General features: G+C 34.5%; 2 protein-coding genes across 4 annotated transcripts in view; one reads left to right on the forward strand and one right to left on the reverse strand.

Moving 5' to 3' along the window:
• Positions 1-17,837, reverse strand: part of CCDC73 (coiled-coil domain containing 73) — a 156,012-nt gene that overhangs the window by 59,102 nt on the left and 79,073 nt on the right. For all 3 annotated transcript variants that reach the window (XM_087854731.1, XM_087854732.1, XM_045808554.2), the window contains exon 8: positions 6,907-6,945. In XM_087854731.1, the coding sequence (XP_087710857.1) occupies positions 6,907-6,945 (39 nt within the window). The remainder of the gene's footprint in view (positions 1-6,906; positions 6,946-17,837) is intronic.
• On the forward strand, positions 8,217-9,379 carry LOC123799446 (protein SET-like). Its single transcript, XM_045808553.2, is given in 1 exon segment — positions 8,217-9,379. A coding segment is annotated over 1 exon segment (924 nt). The 5' UTR covers positions 8,217-8,342; the 3' UTR covers positions 9,267-9,379.

A 17,837-nucleotide genomic window follows, 5' to 3' on the forward strand; every position in this document is an offset into this window, starting at 1 on the left:
TTAGGTGTACAATATAGTGATTCAACAATTCCACACATAATCTGATGCTAATCATGACAAGTACACTCTTTAATCCTCATCACTATTTCACTCCCCCTCCCCCCACCTTCCCTCTGGTAAATCATCAGGTCTCTATATTTAAAAGTATGTTTCTTGGTTTGTCTCTTTTTTAACTTGGCTCATTTGCTTTCTTAAGTTCCACATATGAGTGAGATGATACAGTATTTGTCTTTCTCTGACTTATTTTGCTTAATATATACCTTCTAGCTCATCCATGTCCTTGCAAAAGGCAAGATTTCCTTCTTTTTTATAGCTGAATAATATTCTATAGTATGTGGAATATTTTACATATAGATAAAGAATATCTCACATCTTCTTTATCCATCTATTGATGGACACAGGCTGCTTCCATAGCTCGGCTATTGTAAATAATGCTGCTATAAACATAGGGATGCATGTACCTCTTAGAATTAGTGTTTTTGTATTTTTTGGGTAAATACCCAATACTGTGATTTCTGGATCATACAGTTCCTTTTAATCTTTGAGGAAACTCCGTACTGTTTTCCACAGTGGCTGCACCAGTTTGCGTTCCCACCAACAGTGCATGAGTGTTCTTTTTTCCACATCCTCCCCAACACTTGTTGTTTCTTGTGTTTTTGATTTTAGCCATTCTAACAGGTGTGAGGTGATACCTCATTATAGTTTTGATTGGCATTTCCTTGATAATCAGTGGTGTTGAGCATCTTTTCATGTGTCTGTTGGCCATTTGTATATCTTCTTTGGAGAAATGTCTTTCATGTCTTCTGCCCATTTTTTAATTGGATTATTTGTTTTGGGGGTGTTGAGTTTTATAAGTTCTTCATATATTTGGAAACTAACCATTTATTAGGTATGTCATTTGCAAATATCTTCTCCTATTCCATAAGGTTTTAGTTTTGTTGATTGTTTCCTTTGCTGTGCAGAAGCTTTATTTTGATGTAATCCCAATAGTTTCTTTTTGCTTTTATTTCCCTTGCTTTGGGGAACATATCTAGAAAAATATTGCCACAGCTGATGTCAGAGACATTACTGCCTGTGTTCTCTTCTAGGATTTTTATGCTTTCAGGTCTCACAGTTAGGTCTTTAATCCATTTTGAATTTATTTTTGTGTAAGGTGTAAGAAAGTGGTCCTGTTTTGCCAACACCATTTGTTGAAGAGACTGTCAACAGTTGGATATTCTTTCCTGCTTTGTTGAAGATTAATTGACCATGTAGTCGTGGGTTTATTTCTGGGTTTTCTATTCTGTTCCATTGATCTGTGTTTCTGTTTTTATACTGGTACCATACTGTTTTCATTACTACAGCTTTGTAATATAACTTGAAGTCCAGAATTGTGATGCCTCCAGCAATTTGCTTTTCTTTTTCAAAATTGCTTGGCTATTCAGGGTCTTTTGTGGTTCCATACAAGTTTTAGAATTGTTGGTTCTAGTTCTGTGAAAAATGCTGTTGGTATTTTGATAGGGATTGCACTGAATGTGTAGATTGCTTTGGGTAGCACAGACATTGTAACAATATTTGTTCTTCCAGTCCAGGAGCATAGAATTTCTTTGTGTCTTTCCATTTCTTTGTGTCATCTTCAATTTCATTCATCAGTGTTTTATAGTTTTCAGAACATAGGTCTTTCAACCTTTTTGATTAGTTTTTTTCCCTAGGTATCTTATTTTTTGTGCAATTGTAAATGGAATTGTTTTCTAGTTTCTCTTTCTGCTGCTTCATTATGGGTGTATAGAAATACAACGAGTTTTGCACATTGATTTTGTATCCTGAGACTTTACTGAATTAGTTTATCAATTCTAATAGTTCTTGGTTGAGTCTGTCAGGTTTTCATTTTATAGTATCATGTCATCTGCAAATAGGGACAGTTTTACTTCTTCCTTGGCGTTTTGGATGCCTTTTATTTTGTTTTGTTGTCTAATTGCTGTGGCTAGTACTTCTAGAACTATGTTGAATAAGTGGTGAGAATGGACATCCTTGTCTAGTTCCTGACCTTACGGGAAAAGCTCTCATTTTCTCCCCATTGAGGATGATGTTAGCTGTGGGTTTTATAAGACTTCTATTATGTTGAGGTATGGTTCCTTTAAACCTACTTTGTTAAGGCTTTTTTTTTATTTATCATGAATGGATATTGTACTTTGTAAATGCTTTTTCTGCATCTATTGAAATGATCACATGGTCCTTATTCTTCTCTTATTGATGTGATGTATCATGTTGATTTGCAAATATTGAACCACCCTTGTATCACTGGAATAAATCCCACTTGATCGTGGTAAATGATTTTTTTAATGTATTGTTTAATTTGGTTTGCTAGTAACTTATTGAGGATATTTTGCATCTATGTTCATCAGGGATACTGGACAGTCATTCTTTTTTTAGTGGTGTCTTTATCCAGTTTTGATATCAGGATAATGTTGGCCTCACAAAATTGAATTTGGAAGTTCTCCTTCCTTTTATTTTTTGGAATAGTGTGAGAAGAATAGCTATTAACTCTTCTTTAAAAAGTTTGGTAGAATTCGCCTGAGAAGCCAGTTGGTGCTGGACTTTAGTTTGTTGGGAGTTTTTTGAATTTCTTTGCTGGTGATCAGTCTGTTCAAATTTTCTATTTCTTCATGCTTTAGTTTTGGTAGATTATGTTTCTTGGAATTTATCCATTTCTTCTAGATTGTACAATTTGTTGGCATATAGTTTTTCATAATAATCTAATTGTTTGTATTTCTGTGGTATTGGTTGTTATTTCTCCTCTGTCATTTGTGATTTTATTTGAGTTCTTTCTCTTTTTTTCCTGATAAGTATAGCTAGAGATGTATCAACTTTGTTGATTTTTTCATAGAACAAGTTCCTGGTTTCATTGATCTGTTCTACCGTGTTTTTTTTTAGTTTCTAGATCATTTATTTCTACTCTACTCTTTATTTTTTCCTTCATTCTGCTGGTTTTAGGTTTTGTCGTTGTTCTTTTTCTAGCTCCTTTAGGTGTAAGGTTAAGTTGTTTGAGATTTTTCTTAGTAGTCTTATATTGCTAAACACTTCCCTATTTGAACTGCTTTTGCTGCACCCAAAACTTTTGGACTGTTGTGTTTTCATTTTTATCTGTTCCCATGTACTTTTTTATTTCTTATTTCCTGGTTGACCCATTCATTATTTAGTACCATGGTATTTAACCTCCATATATTTGTGGTCTCCAAATTTTTTTCTTGTGGTTGACTTCCAGTTTCATAGCATTGTGGTCAAGGAATTTTTCACTTTTTTCAGCTTTGATCAATTTTTATGTAGCCTTTATGAGAATACTGTCCACTACATATTAATATAGGCCTCTTTAACCTTTCAGTTAAAAAATGGTAAATATAGTAGGCTGTCAATGCCTGTAAAGATGAATAATCCTGATAACTAAAACTGTAGTAAAGATTAAAGTGATTTAATTGGTTTTCTCTACATAGAGCTCTATACACATTGGAATAATTTGTGATATACTCTTATTCCAACATCCTTTGTTCAAAGCCAAAGTCAATTCAAGTAAAATGAAGTTTTATTTGTTTGCATGACATAATTCTGATTTTGAAATACATTAACCAATTCAATGGCCATGATATTATAAAGACTTTCAAATTACATGGGCACACATAGCTCATTAGCCCATACAGGCCCATACGGGACTGTTCATATATGAACCTACTTGGCCGCTCTGATTTCGTTTTGATAATAAGATGAAGAGGCTAGTTGTCAAGTTTGCCACTAATTGCATGTCAGAAAATAGCTTACATTCTTTGGGAAGCAACAACAAAAACGGATTGGTATCACTTGCCTGAGAACCCAAGAACATTTTAAAGAATAATATAAATAACTGTATAGCGTTGTTATTAAAACTTTAATATTACATACTATATCATAGTAAAGATAATTTTATTAAGATGACTAAGAAATAGTTAAGTACATACTGGTTTTGTTCTTTTTACCTCTGTGAATTGGCTCAAGCTATTTTCTTCTTTTACAAAATTTTGCTACTAAATGCAAAGACTCTATACACAGAAAATGTTAGGATTCACTGCTTTCCAAATACAAACTTAAATTTTAACAATCTATGAAAAACAAGATTAGAGGAAAAGAAGACAGTATCTGCATAATTAAAAGTGAAGTGTACAGGCACATGTGTGTGCACATGTGCGTGATCTAAAGATTATATTAAAGCTTTGAGGCATTTAAAATAGGAATAATTTTTAAATAGTATTTACAAACAACTTTTTACAATTACATTTACTAATAAAAGGTATAGCTGCTCATTTCCTCTTATCTCCATATGGAGACCGATTTGAAAACCTTTGGGAATAAAATTAATTTCCCTTAAAATAATTAATTCATTAAAGTAAATTTTAGAGAAAAAGATAAAAACTCAAAAAGAAACTTCATACATTCTTCAAATCTATTTTGCAACTTACCTTTCAATTTCTTCAATATGACCCCGAAATAAATCAATGGGGTTATAAAACTCATTTTAAAAAACCTATGGCATCTTTCTTAAGATATTTTTACCTTTTTTAGTCATAAAGATAAGACATATAATACTTCAAAAACCAACTTAAAGTTACACAAATACTTTGTGTGTACAGATACAAATTATCTTTATAATTATGAAGATTATTTCCAGACAAGTCTTTATTCTAAAAACTTTCTACTATGAAAGGAAAAAATTTGGTAATTTTAAATCATATGAAACCTTCATATTCAAACTTTATTTTAATTTAATAAAGAAAAATAAATCTTATGTCTTTTCTCTAGAAGAAAGTGATATACAAAAAAATAAACTATAACTAAGAAATGGCTGAACTAAGAAATGGTTGGATTTGTTTTTACTTCATTAATTAAGTCCTATCAGCTACTCATTACAAAACACAGTCACCTAATACAGTAATGATGAGAACACAATAGGAAAGATTTTCATCAATCACCAAATCACAATAGTTAATTTGATGTTCTTTGGTTTATTTTTATTTTTTATTTTTTTGCATTCCTTCTACTGGTAATGATCAATGTGATCATTTGTTCAATAGAAGGTTAGGGTACTTTTAGAGCTAGGTGAATCCTTCAATTCATAATTGTGTTAATTTATCTAGAGACATATTACCACCTTTACAGAAAAATCAGCTTACTGAATTCCCAAAAGACAGAAATTCACTAATAATTAAGGGCTCGCCTATAGGAGATCATGAACTTCTTTACAATTTTCTTAATACTGTTTTTTAAATTATTTCTTTTTGGACACTTAACTTTATCAGTTGCTTCCCAAAATCCTGCCTTGACACAAGTGACCATTTTATTTCCTGTCTTGCCCATAGAATTAAGTTACATAAAAGAAAAATGATTTGAATAAAATAAGGTTAACTTAAATAACGAATAAATAAGGTTAACTTAAGTACCGAGTACTTTGAATAAAGGTCATTTGAATTATATAGGAATAATGTAAAAAGAATAATGTAAGAATGTTTAGAAAAAAGATTATTTTTAAATCTTAAATCAATTATCTAAAACACATTTAATTTGTTTAGAATGGGCATAAAATATTAATTGTACGTATCAGTATATAAATTATTTTAATGCAAAATTTAATGCTTTGAGTTGTCAGAAAAAAATGTCACTATAACTCAAATATCGTTTTAGAAGGTTCTTAAGAGGTTGTCATTCACATTAACAAAATACTCAGACGTGACTAAAAACTTGTTTTCATTTTTTCTAAGACTATAAGTATCTGTTTGATGAAATTTTAAAGTGGAATAAAATAAAACACATTTTATGTCGCTTTTGATCTTTAACTTGTAGCCTTATCTCCCAGGTCAGAGGGCACATTATTCAATTTCACTATATTTTGTGTAAAACCACTGTAGCGTTGAAGATGACTTTCAGTACAAATGTCATGGTACTTAAAGCTAAACCAGAATCTAGTTTTTCAGCTTCTTAATTAAAATCATAGTTTAAAATAGTCTGACAATATTATCTTTAGTCTTTCCAGTTGAACAGCGACAGAATTTTCACATCTTTTATCCAATCAAGCTTAGCAATCTAAGGCTCTTTTATTTTCTAACACACCAAAAACAATTTCAAGAAGCAAAACAGTTACTTTATTTTTCTGTAGTTAATAAGAAGTGATCTCTCGTTTCTTACTTCTCATACATACAATATGTAAACTTCACTCAAAAATTACTTTTACTTGTCTTATAGTCTGCTCCAAAGAAGGAATATTGAAATAGCATAAGTCCACACAAAAAGCCCTCAGAGAATTTAAGTGGATATGGGAGAATTTTGCTCAATCAAAAATACAGGAAAAAAAATTCTTCTGAATTAAATAGGAATAGGAAGAGAGAATATCAAAGTAAATATTCCATAAAATATTATGCTGTAAAAATATAAATATTAATTTTTAATATACTATAGAAGTGGAAGGCATAACAATCACTTGTTGAATGATAAAGAATGAGTACCATATCCCAAGTGACATATTCAAATGCAACTTTGTATTATTTTAATTTTTCAGGCAATCAATAATAACTACATGTTTGCATAAATACCTAGAAAAGATAATAAAATAATAGGTTTATTGTTCTTATTCCCTTGTTCTTTGATATTAAAATAAAACCTCTATCAATAATCTGGGAACTGGGTTAAATTTATTTTATAATATATAAACACCATGTAATCCAGAAATAAATTTATGAAGTAAATTCATTTAAGCCATATTTGAAATTGTAATTCAGTCCTTTAAAGGGAATATTAATATCCAGTTTCAACTTTCTTTAATATAAGTGCCACATTTATATTGACCAAGATACTACACACATTATGTGCTAATCTGGGGAGTGGGTGTATATTTTGTAATCTCCTTACCATTTCACTTATTTTCTTCTGTAAAGAATATTTAGAAACCTTGAAAAAACAAAGAGAAAATTCATCATAATTCTGCACTCATCTGTTACAAATTCCTTCTGATATTAAAATTGTATGCTATAAAATGTGGTGTTTATTTCCTATGTACTATTTTTTCCTTGGGACATTTTTTTCAAGATGGTGGTTACAATAACTTTCTTCTGTATAACAAAAACAATATATTCATTAATTATTCAACACATATTTATGGAGCACCTACCGTCACTTTCCTTAGGACTCTGGGATACAGCACTGAACTAAACAAATCCCTGCCTTTAAGAAGCTTTCTGTCTTAGTGAGGGTAGTGGTAGCCAGACAATAAAATATAGGTAAAAAGTAGAAAGGCTAGAGAGTGACAACTACTATGAAGGAAAATAAAGCAAGCAGGATAGCAAGAGCAGTCTAGGAGAGTTTGCTACTTAGTATCAGCTCCTCATTGAAGAAAATTTGGTAAAATGGAAAAGCATAGGGAAAAAAGTTTTAAACAAATCATCTCACAACCCAGAAATGACAATCATTAATAATTCAGTACTTCTGGTTATTTTTCTATGCATTTATACTTTAAAAGAGAGCCAGTGGGGAGTGGAATAATAACATATGTACTATTTTGTGACCCATTTTTACTTAATATAAAACAAGCACCTTTCTATGACAAATTGATCCATAATGCAACTTTTTAATGGTTACACAGTATTCCACTGTTTACCTTAATATCATTACCAAATCACTCTCATTTTTGTAGGTTTACCCAGTTTGTAGTTTTATGACACTACTGTGAAATAAACATGCTTGTACCAAGAACTCGTAGCTACTCATTTTAGCAGAATAAATTCCAAGAAGCAAAATTCCTAGTATTTGTTCCTTTTCGTAGACTTTTAAAATTTCTTACATAGTCCTCTAGAGTAGCTGACCAAGTTAAACTCCAACCAGCTGTGGATGAGTGCTCATTTTCTTAAACTGTTTTTGTTAAATTTTAAGCAAAAATAATTACTTCACATTTCCTATGAAATCAATCTAGCATACAGCCTTGAATAAGCTGATAATTTTATTTCATTTTTGTGGAATAGGTCATATGTGTTCTATTTCTTCAACAAATATTAAATATATACCATAAGTAAAATATTAATATACACATTAGGGGTATAATACTGAACCAAAAAAAAAAAAAAAACCCTGTCCAGATTAAATTCTGGGGATTGTAGAAAATAAGCAATATAAATAAGCTAAGATATACAGTCTATTAAATATTGATAAGCACTAAAGAAAAATAAATCAAGGAAGGAGATTACATAAGATGCTCAAGAAAATCCTTCCTGAGATGGCATCTTTTGAGTCAAGACTTGATAGGAGTGAGGAAGATAATTTCAGCAACTGCAAAGACCACAAGGTAGGAGGACATGTGGAGGGTTCAAAGAACAACAAGAAAGAGTAACTGGAGCTTCTTGCAGACGTGTGTCTGCCCTTGTTTCGTGGGCTTTCCTCATAGCATGACCCCCAAACACCAGTATTCAATCCTGCCTCAAACAAAGAAACTGAGACTGCCTCCTGCCCCCAAGCCAGAGGAGACATCGACCTCTCAGCACTTGCCGAAGGGAGAAACAGAACGGCAAGAAGCAACTGAACATACTGATGAAGTACAAGATGAAATAGACAGACTTAATGAACAAGCCAATGAGGAGATTCTGAAAGTAGAACAGAAATATAACAAACTCCACCAACCATTTTTTCAAAGATTGGAACTGATTGCCAAAATCCCAAATGTTGGGGTAACAACATTTGTCAACCATCCACAAGTGTCTGTACTGCTTGGGAAGGAAGATGAAGAGGCACTGCATTATTTGACAAGAGTTGAAGCGACATAATTTGATGATATTAAATCAGGTTACAGAACAGATTATTATTTTGACGAAAACCCTTACTGCAAAAATAAAGTTCTCTCCAAAGAATTTCATCTGCATGACAGTGGTGATTCATCTTCAAAGTCCACTGAAATCAAATGGAAATCTGGAAAGGATTTGACAAAACTTTCAAGTCAAACAAAGAATAAAGACAGCAGGAAGAGACAGCCTGAGGAACCGGAGAGCTTCTTCTGGTTTACTGGCCATTCTGATGCAGGTGCAGATGAGTCAGGAGAGGTCATCAAAGATGATATTTGGCCAAATCCATCACAGTACCTGGTTCCTGATATGGATGATGAGGAAGGGGAAGGAGAAGATGATGATGATGATGATGATGGATTGGAAGATATTGATGAGGAAGGTGAAGAAGATGAAGATGATGATGAGGGGGAGGAAGAAGGGAATGAAGGAGAAGATGACTAATGAAACACTGACGGATTCCACCCTTCCTTTTTGAATTTTCTCCAGTCCCTGGGAGCAAGCTGCAGTCTTTCTTCTCCCCCTCCTCTTGTGTTTATTTGCCCTGTTTTTTGAAGTCTCTTTTCTCTCCCTTTATCCCATGGTTCTTAACTTACTTTGGGGGGAAATACCTTGAGCAGAATACACTGGGAAAAGAATCTCTCCCCCTTTCTGTTCCAAATTCATTTTTATTCCTTCCTGTCACAACAAAAATTTTATGGAATCAACACCCCTGTGCTCTGTGGGAAAAAAAAAAAATCTTCTGCTCTCTTAGCTCTGCTGGAAACTAGAGGGTGTAGGCCCCTGTGTAGTAGTGCACAGAATTCTAGCTTTTTTCCATCCTTTCTCTGTATACTGGGCTCAGAGATTACACTGTGTCTCTATGTGAATATGGAGAGTTAGCACTTACCAACATGTATCTGTCTGCTTTCTGTTGTTTAAAAAAAAAAAAAAAACTTTAGGGGCGCCTGGGTGGCACAGCGGTTAAGCATCTGCCTTTGGCTCAGGGCATGATCCCGGAGATCTAGGATCGAGCCCCACATCAGGCTCTTCTGCTATGAGCCTGCTTCTTCCTCTCCCACTCCCCCTGCTTGTGTTCCCTCTCTCGCTGGCTGTCTCTATCCCTGTCAAATAAATAAAATCTTTAAAAAAAAAAAAACTTTAAAAAATGGGGTTATAGAGCGTCAGCAAAAGGTAAGTTTGAGAGGTTTGGGTAGGTTAAGTAGACATTTTGACAACATGTCTTCTCCTTTGGCACATTTAATTTTGATGTTTAACGACATCCTGGAGTTAAAGTTGACACTTTAAAAATAAAATTCTCTCCTAATGATGACTTGAACCCTGCCACTCGATGGGAGAATCAGCAGAACCTATAGGATCTTATTTGGAATTGATATTCTCTACTATAATTTTGTTCCTGTTTATTTTAAATATCTTTTTGTTTCACTGGAAGGAAAGATGATGCTCAGTTTTAAATGTTAAAAGTGTACAAGTTGCTTTGTTACAATAAAATTAAACGAGTACACATACACAAAAGAACAAGAAAGCCAATGTGGCTGGAAGGAAACAAGCAAGGGGAAGAACAGCAATAGAGGAGTTCAGAGAAAAGGAGGCAAGGGGGGCAAATCACTGTCTGTCTCATAATGCATGATATAGATTTAGGTTTTAGGTTTGTTTCTATTTTAAGATTTTATTTATTTATTTGACAGAGAGAGAGCACAAGCAGGGGGAGCAGCAAGCGGAGGCAGAGGGAGAAGCAGGCTTCCCACTGAGCAGGGAGCCCAACGTGGGGCTTGATCCTGGGACCCTGGGATCATGACCTGAGCTGAAGGCAGATGCTTAACTGACTGAGCCACTCAGGCACCCTAGATTTAGGTTTTCACACTGACTGAGACAGGAAGACAATGAAAATTCCAAGCACGAGTGTAACATAGCCTGACTTACTTTTTTTAAAGGATCACTCTGTTAACACTAACAGGGAACACAGGTGGAAGCAGGAAAACCACTTAATAAGCTACTGTCATAATTCAGATGAAAGAGGAATGAAAGAGGACTAGGGTTTTAATAATGAATGTAGTGAGAAGTGGTCAGATTCTGGATATACTCAGAGGAGAATGCTGAAAAAAATTGCAACTGGAATAAAGGAAGCTAAAATTAATGAGGAAAGAAAAGACAAAGACGTTTTCAGGAGGGGGATATTTTCTAAAGCAAAAAAATCATGTTCATGGTTTTGAATATATCAAATTTCATGTCAATCCAGGCAGGATTTGGGGCTGGAGATATATATTTGAAAGTCCTTTGCAGCACGTAGATCCATTCTGAAAGACACGAGATGGTATGAGATCAGAGTATTTTTTAAAGCATACAGACAAAAGAAAAGTAAAAGGGTAAGAAGTCATCTAGAAAAAGAAGAGGAAAACAAACTTCAGAATACTTTCACTTCAATCCTGAATTTATTATTTGTTACTGTAATATTTAATTTTATGTGGCAACTTGACTAGAACAAAAGGTGTCCAGATAAAACATTATTTCTGGGTGTGTCTGTGAGGGTGTTTCTGGATGACATCAGCATTTGAAGCAGTGGAAACAGTAAAGTAGAATGTGACACTTCTCTGCTTCTATAATTGGGTAACCCGACCCCTCATAATAAATCTCTTCCTGTATCTATATACTATTGGTTCTGTTTCACTGAAGAACCTTCACTAACATAGCTACCATTTGCCAAAAGGTAAAATTCACACATCTAGAGCAAATTTACAAAATTCTTTCAAGTCACTATTTTTCATACATTAACAACTCTGCATTTAATTCTTTCTGAATCATAATTCACAGCTACATTTTTTTTAAGATTTTTATTTATTTGACAGAGAGAGAGACAGCCAGCAAGAGAGGGAACACAAGCAGGAGGAGTGGGAGAGGAAGAAGCAGGTTCCCAGCGGAGCAGGGAGCCCAATGTGGGGCTCAATCCCAGGACCCTGGGATCACGACCTGAGCCGAAGGCAGATGCTTAACGACTGAGCCACCCAGGCGCTCCCACACCTACATTTTATCAACATCTCTAGAGCACTTCCCAACTTAAAAAGCTACCACACAGTGACATTCCTATGAAACATAAGTAGAATTTGAAAGTAATATAACTAGACTGACATGAAATCATTTTATGGAGGCTATTATATACATTTTTTTTCATCCTAAATTTACACAGAAGTAGATTACAGTATAAGATACAGACATCTTTCTAATATAGAAAAAAAACTATACTGACACTAATTACTTTATTAAGTACAGAAGACAATTTCAAAAATAAAGTACAAATGTCTTCCTATTATAGCTATCCATCACTTTATGAAAAATTTTATTAAAAGACTATAAAATACATTTCTTTATAGCAAACCTTATTTTCCCATTAATTTTCCATTAACTGGCTTTATGTTTTTGGGGAATAAAACTCCTCAAAACTATGTTTAAAAATATTTAATCTTGGGGTGCCTGGGTGGCGCAGTTGTTAAGCGTCTGCCTTCGGCTCAGGGCGTGATCCCGGAGTTCTGGGATCGAGCCCCACGTCAGGCTCTTCCCCTGGGAGTCTGCTTCTTCCTCTCCCACTCCCCCTGCTTGTGTTCCCTCTCTCGCTGGCTGTCTCTCTCTGTCAAATAAATAAATAAAATCTTTAAAAAAAAAAAAAAAGAAAAATATTTAACCTTTTCCCCTTCCTAAACAATTCAGTCCTAAGTCCATGGGGCAGGATAGGGCAGGGTAGGTGTCCACAGGGAAGGGATGAAGAGGTCACGGTGGCAGCATTCCAGAACAGGGTATCAGGCCTGAATGAGGAAAAGAGGATCCCAGTGAGAAGGAGAGAAATCTACTGTGGAGAGTAAGAAGCTGAGTAAGGTACTACTTGCAGATGACGTGATACTATATACAGAAAACCTGAGGGACACCTGACTGGCTCAGTTGGAAGACCATGTGACTCTTGATCTCAGGGTCATAAGTTCGAGCCCCATGTTGGGTGTAAAGATTACTAAAGAAAAGAAAAAGAAAACCAAAAGACTCCACCAAAAACTACTAGAACTGACAAATTAATTCAGTAAAGTCTCAGGATACAAAATCAATGTGCAAAACTTGCTACATTTCTATACACCATAATGAAGCAGTAGAAAGAGAAACTAGAAAACAATTCCATTTACAATTGCACAAAAAATAAGATACCTAGGGAAAAAAACTAATCAAAAAGGTTGAAAGACCTATATTCTGAAAACTATGAAACACTGATGAATGAAATTGAAGATGACACAAAGAAATGGAAAGACACAAAGAAATTCTATGCTCCTGGACTGGAAGAACAAATATTGTTACAATGTCTGTGCTACCCAAAGCAATCTACACATTCAGTGCAATCCCTATCAAAATACCAACAGCATTTTTCACAGAACTTGAACCAACAATTCTAAAACTTGTATGGAACCACAAAAGACCCTGAATAGCCAAGCAATTTTGAAAAAGAAAAGCAAATTGCTGGAGGCATCACAATTCTGGACTTCAAGTTATATTACAAAGCTGTAGTAATGAAAACAGTATGGTACCAGTATAAAAACAGAAACACAGATCAATGGAACAGAATAGAAAACCCAGAAATAAACCCACGACTACATGGTCAATTAATCTTCAACAAAGCAGGAAAGAATATCCAACTGTTGACAGTCTCTTCAACAAATGGTGTTGGCAAAACAGGACCACTTTCTTACACCTTACACAAAAATAAATTCAAAATGGATTAAAGACCTAACTGTGAGACCTGAAAGCATAAAAATCCTAGAAGAGAACACAGGCAGTAATGTCTCTGACATCAGCTGTAGCAATATCTTTCTAGATATGTTCCCCAAGGCAAGGGAAATAAAAGCAAAAAGAAACTATTGGGATTACATCAAAATAAAGCTTCTGCACAGCAAAGGAAACAATCAACAAAACTAAAAGGCAGGGGCGCCTGGATGGCACAGCGGTTAAGCGTCTGTCTTCGGCTCAGGGCGTGATCCCGGCGTTCTGGGATCGAGCCCCACATCAGGCTCCTCTGCTGTGAGCCCGTTTCTTCCTCTCCCACTCCCCCTGCTTGTGTTCCCTCTCTCGCTGGCTGTCTCTATCTCTGTCAAATAAATAAATAAAATCTTAAAAAAAAAAAAAAACTAAAAGGCAGCTTATGGAATAGGAGAAGATATTTGCAAATGACATACCTAATAAAAGGTTAGTTTCCAAAATATATGAAGAACTTATAAAACTCAACACCCCCAAAACAAATAATCCAATTAAAAATGGGCAGAAGACATGAAAGACATTTCTCCAAAGAAGACATACAGATGGCCAACAGACACATGAAAAGATGCTCAACACCACTGATTATCAAGGAAATGCCAATCAAAACTATACTGAGATATCGCCTCACACCTGTTAAAATGGCTAAAATCAAAAACACAAGAAACAACAAGTGTTGGGGAGGATGTGGAAAAAAGAACACTCATGCACTGTTGGTGGGAATGCAAACTGGTGCAGCCACTGTGGAAAACAGAATGGAGGCTCCTCAAAAGTTAAAAAGAGAACTACCCTATGATCCAGTAATTGCACTATTGGGTATTTACCCCAAAAATACAAAAGCACTAGTTCAAAGGGATACATGCACCCCTATGTTTATAGCAGCATTATTTATAATAGTCAAACTATGGAAGCAGCCCAAGTGTCCATCGACTGATGAATGGATAAAGAAGATGTGATACACACACACACACACACACACACACACACACACACACACATAATGGAATATCATTCAGCTATAAAAAAAGAATGAAATCTTGCCATTTGCAACGACATAGTTGGAGCCAGAGTGTATAATGCTAAGCAGAATAAGTCAGAGAAAGACAAATACCATAACATCTTTATATGTGAAATTTAAGAAACAAAACAAGCAAGCAAAGTTTAAAGAGAAAGAGAGAGAGAGAGGCAAACCAAGAAACAGACTCTTAACTATAGAGAATAAACTGATGGTTACTAGAGGGGAGGTGGATGGGAAGATGGTGACGTGATTAATAGGTGACTGTGATTAAGGAGTGCATCTGTCATAAAGAGCACTGAGTGAGGCATGGAATTGCTGAATCACCATATTGTACACCTGAAACTAATAACACTGTATATTAACTATACTGGAATTAAAATTTAAAAAGAAGCGGAATAAGGTGAGGAGGCAACCCTGAAAAAGAGCAACCCAGTTCATGGTGTCAGAGTTCAAGCAGGGAAAAGAGGGCACCCATATTAGGAAAGAAGGCATGGCAAAATGGTAAACTGGTTTTATACAGGGTAGTTTATCAAAGAAGTACATATATTAAGGATAAAGAATGTCACATTTCTCACTGTAAGAGGAAAGAAATGTATAAACACAGAAAGGAAATAAACTAAAATTAACCTCAGGGTTTTATATTGAAACTGGGGGTAATGTGAATTCAGGGTTTTTGATATACATAGGTTGTTAGGGAAATAAACATTATAAATTATAAATAAACATAAATTATATTTGTATGTAAATACGTAGATCTCCGTTCACCAAGAAAGTCTAAGAGCAGTGATGTATCAATAGTAATGAGCACAACAGTGCCCAGATCTTTGCTTCTACATACCATTTTCCATGGAGAATGGAGAAATGATTCATTCCAGTGCAAGGTCATCACTACAAAATGATCCTGGCACATTTTGCTTTTATCTAAAAGCAGGAAAATGCTGAAAGAATGAAGACATACCCAAAGGACTCAGTAATCAGCTTTATGGACTCTCACTAGCCAAATCAAGGATAATTTGAGCAACAAAATAAATGATAGTCATAGATTTTAATCCGTTGAAAAAAACAAACTGAGTCTATACTGATATAAACAAATAAATGAATATAGTAAAAGTCTGGTGAGAAACAGAATATTTACATAATTTCAATTTCAAAGTATCTCCTTACAAAATACTCTGATTACAAAGGGGAAAAGAGTACGTTTTTTTTTTTTTTTTAAGATTTTATTTATTTGACAGAGAGACAGCCAGTGAGAGAGGGAACACAAGCAGGGGGAGGAGTGGGAAAGGAAGAAGAGGCTCCCAGTGCAGGAGTCTGATGCGGGGCTCAATTCTAGAACGCCAGTATCACGCCCTGAGCCAAAGGCAGACGCTTAACGACTGAGCCACCCAGGTGCCCCAAAAGTACATTTTCAATGGAGAAATTTGTCAGATACTACCTTAATCAAATGATCAAAGTGGACATCACCAATAGTGAAAATGAAATCATGAACCATCTGATAGGATTCAGTTAAAAGAACAAGACATTTCTTCTGTAATATTACGCCAAAGATATACAACTAATTCTAATCATGAGGAAACATCATTATAAACAGACATTGAGGGACATTCTACAAAAGAACTGGTATGTAATCTTTTAGAGCAAAGTCATAAAAATTACTCAAAGACTGAGGAACTAGTCTAGATAAAAGAGATTAAAGAGATAAGACAAATAAATGCACCATAAGATTCCAAACTGGATCTTTTTGCTATAAAACACCTTATTAAGATAACTAGTAAAACCTTACTGGAGCATGAGAATCAGATTATAATTATGTATCAATGTTAACTTACTGATTTTGATGGTGTTGTTATGCTTTTGTAGGAGAACATCCTTGATTGTAGGAAAGATAAACTATAGTTTTGGAGGTAGTAGGGTATCAGAGTAGCATACTACTCTTAAATCATTCAGGAAAAAATAAGTTCTTTATATTGTATTTCCAACATCTCTGTAAGTTTATGATTCTCCAAACTACAAAAGTATCCAAACGTCTAAAAATTCCTCAAGGATAAATTTACACACTACAGGAATATAATTCCCTTTGTCACTGTGGTTAAGGCCTAATAAAATTATGTTTCAATGGTACAAGCAATACATTATGTATTAAATATGCCCTCGGTTCTGCAAGAGTAATTACGATCTTAATTTATAAATTCAGTAAGTTTAAAATTTAGTGAAATAACATTACGTCATAGAACTATAGAGCTGAAAATCTGACAGGTCATTCATTACTCCCAATCCAAGTTTTACCATTTTCTATCTATGCTCTCTTATTCATGCCTCTACTGGGTGACTGAATGAAGACCTCTCCCCAAATTCCTTACTCCTGACATCCAGAGTAATGTACTTATGTTACTGGTTAATAAAGTAAGTGATCTTGTTTGGGAAATTCTTTTTTTTATTGTTTGGGAAATTCTAATGTTTTCAATTTCTTTTCCCTTTTACCTGAAGGGAAATTGAGGCTCAGGAAGACAAAGTGCCTTACCAGAGGATCATGTAATAAGTCATTAATAGGAAAAAACAATTTACTTAAAACCTATAGATAGAAAAATCAACAAAATCAGGAAAATACTCTGCAAAAATAAATTCAATACAGAAATAGAAATAATTTTTAAAAGAACCTTCCCCAAAATGTAGAGCTGAAGAATGCAATGAATGAAATTTAAAAAATGCTAGAGAGAGCTTTAAGGCCACTCTTTATTGAATAGAAGAACCAGTGAACTCGAAGACAGATCATTTGAAATTATTCAATCAGAGAAGGAAAACAAGTGAAGGAGGGTGAAGAAAGCCTAAAAAATTTATAAAACAGCATCGAAGGAATCAATATAAGCATTGGGGTGTACCAGAAGGAGAAAAGACAAAGGGGCAGAAGAAAGCTAATTCAAAGAAATAATGGCTGAAAACTTTCCACATCTTGGGAGGGAAATGGACATCCAGACTCATGAGATTCAGAGGACTACAAACAGAATGAACCAAAAGAAGAATATGCCAAGACACATTATAATCAAGTTGTCAAGTCAAGGAGAAAAGAGACTTCTGAGAGTAGCAAGAGAAATGCAGTTTGTCAAATGTAAGGGAACTCCAATAAGATTATCTGAAGACTTCTCAGCAGACATTGCAGGCCAGAAGAGAGTAGGATGATATATTCTAAGTATGAAAAGAAAAATCTGCCAACCAAG

This window comes from Ursus americanus, chromosome 24 (assembly GCF_024610735.1).
Source record: "Ursus americanus isolate L20-20 chromosome 24, mUrsAme1.1.p, whole genome shotgun sequence".
Lineage (NCBI taxonomy): Eukaryota > Metazoa > Chordata > Mammalia > Carnivora > Ursidae > Ursus > Ursus americanus.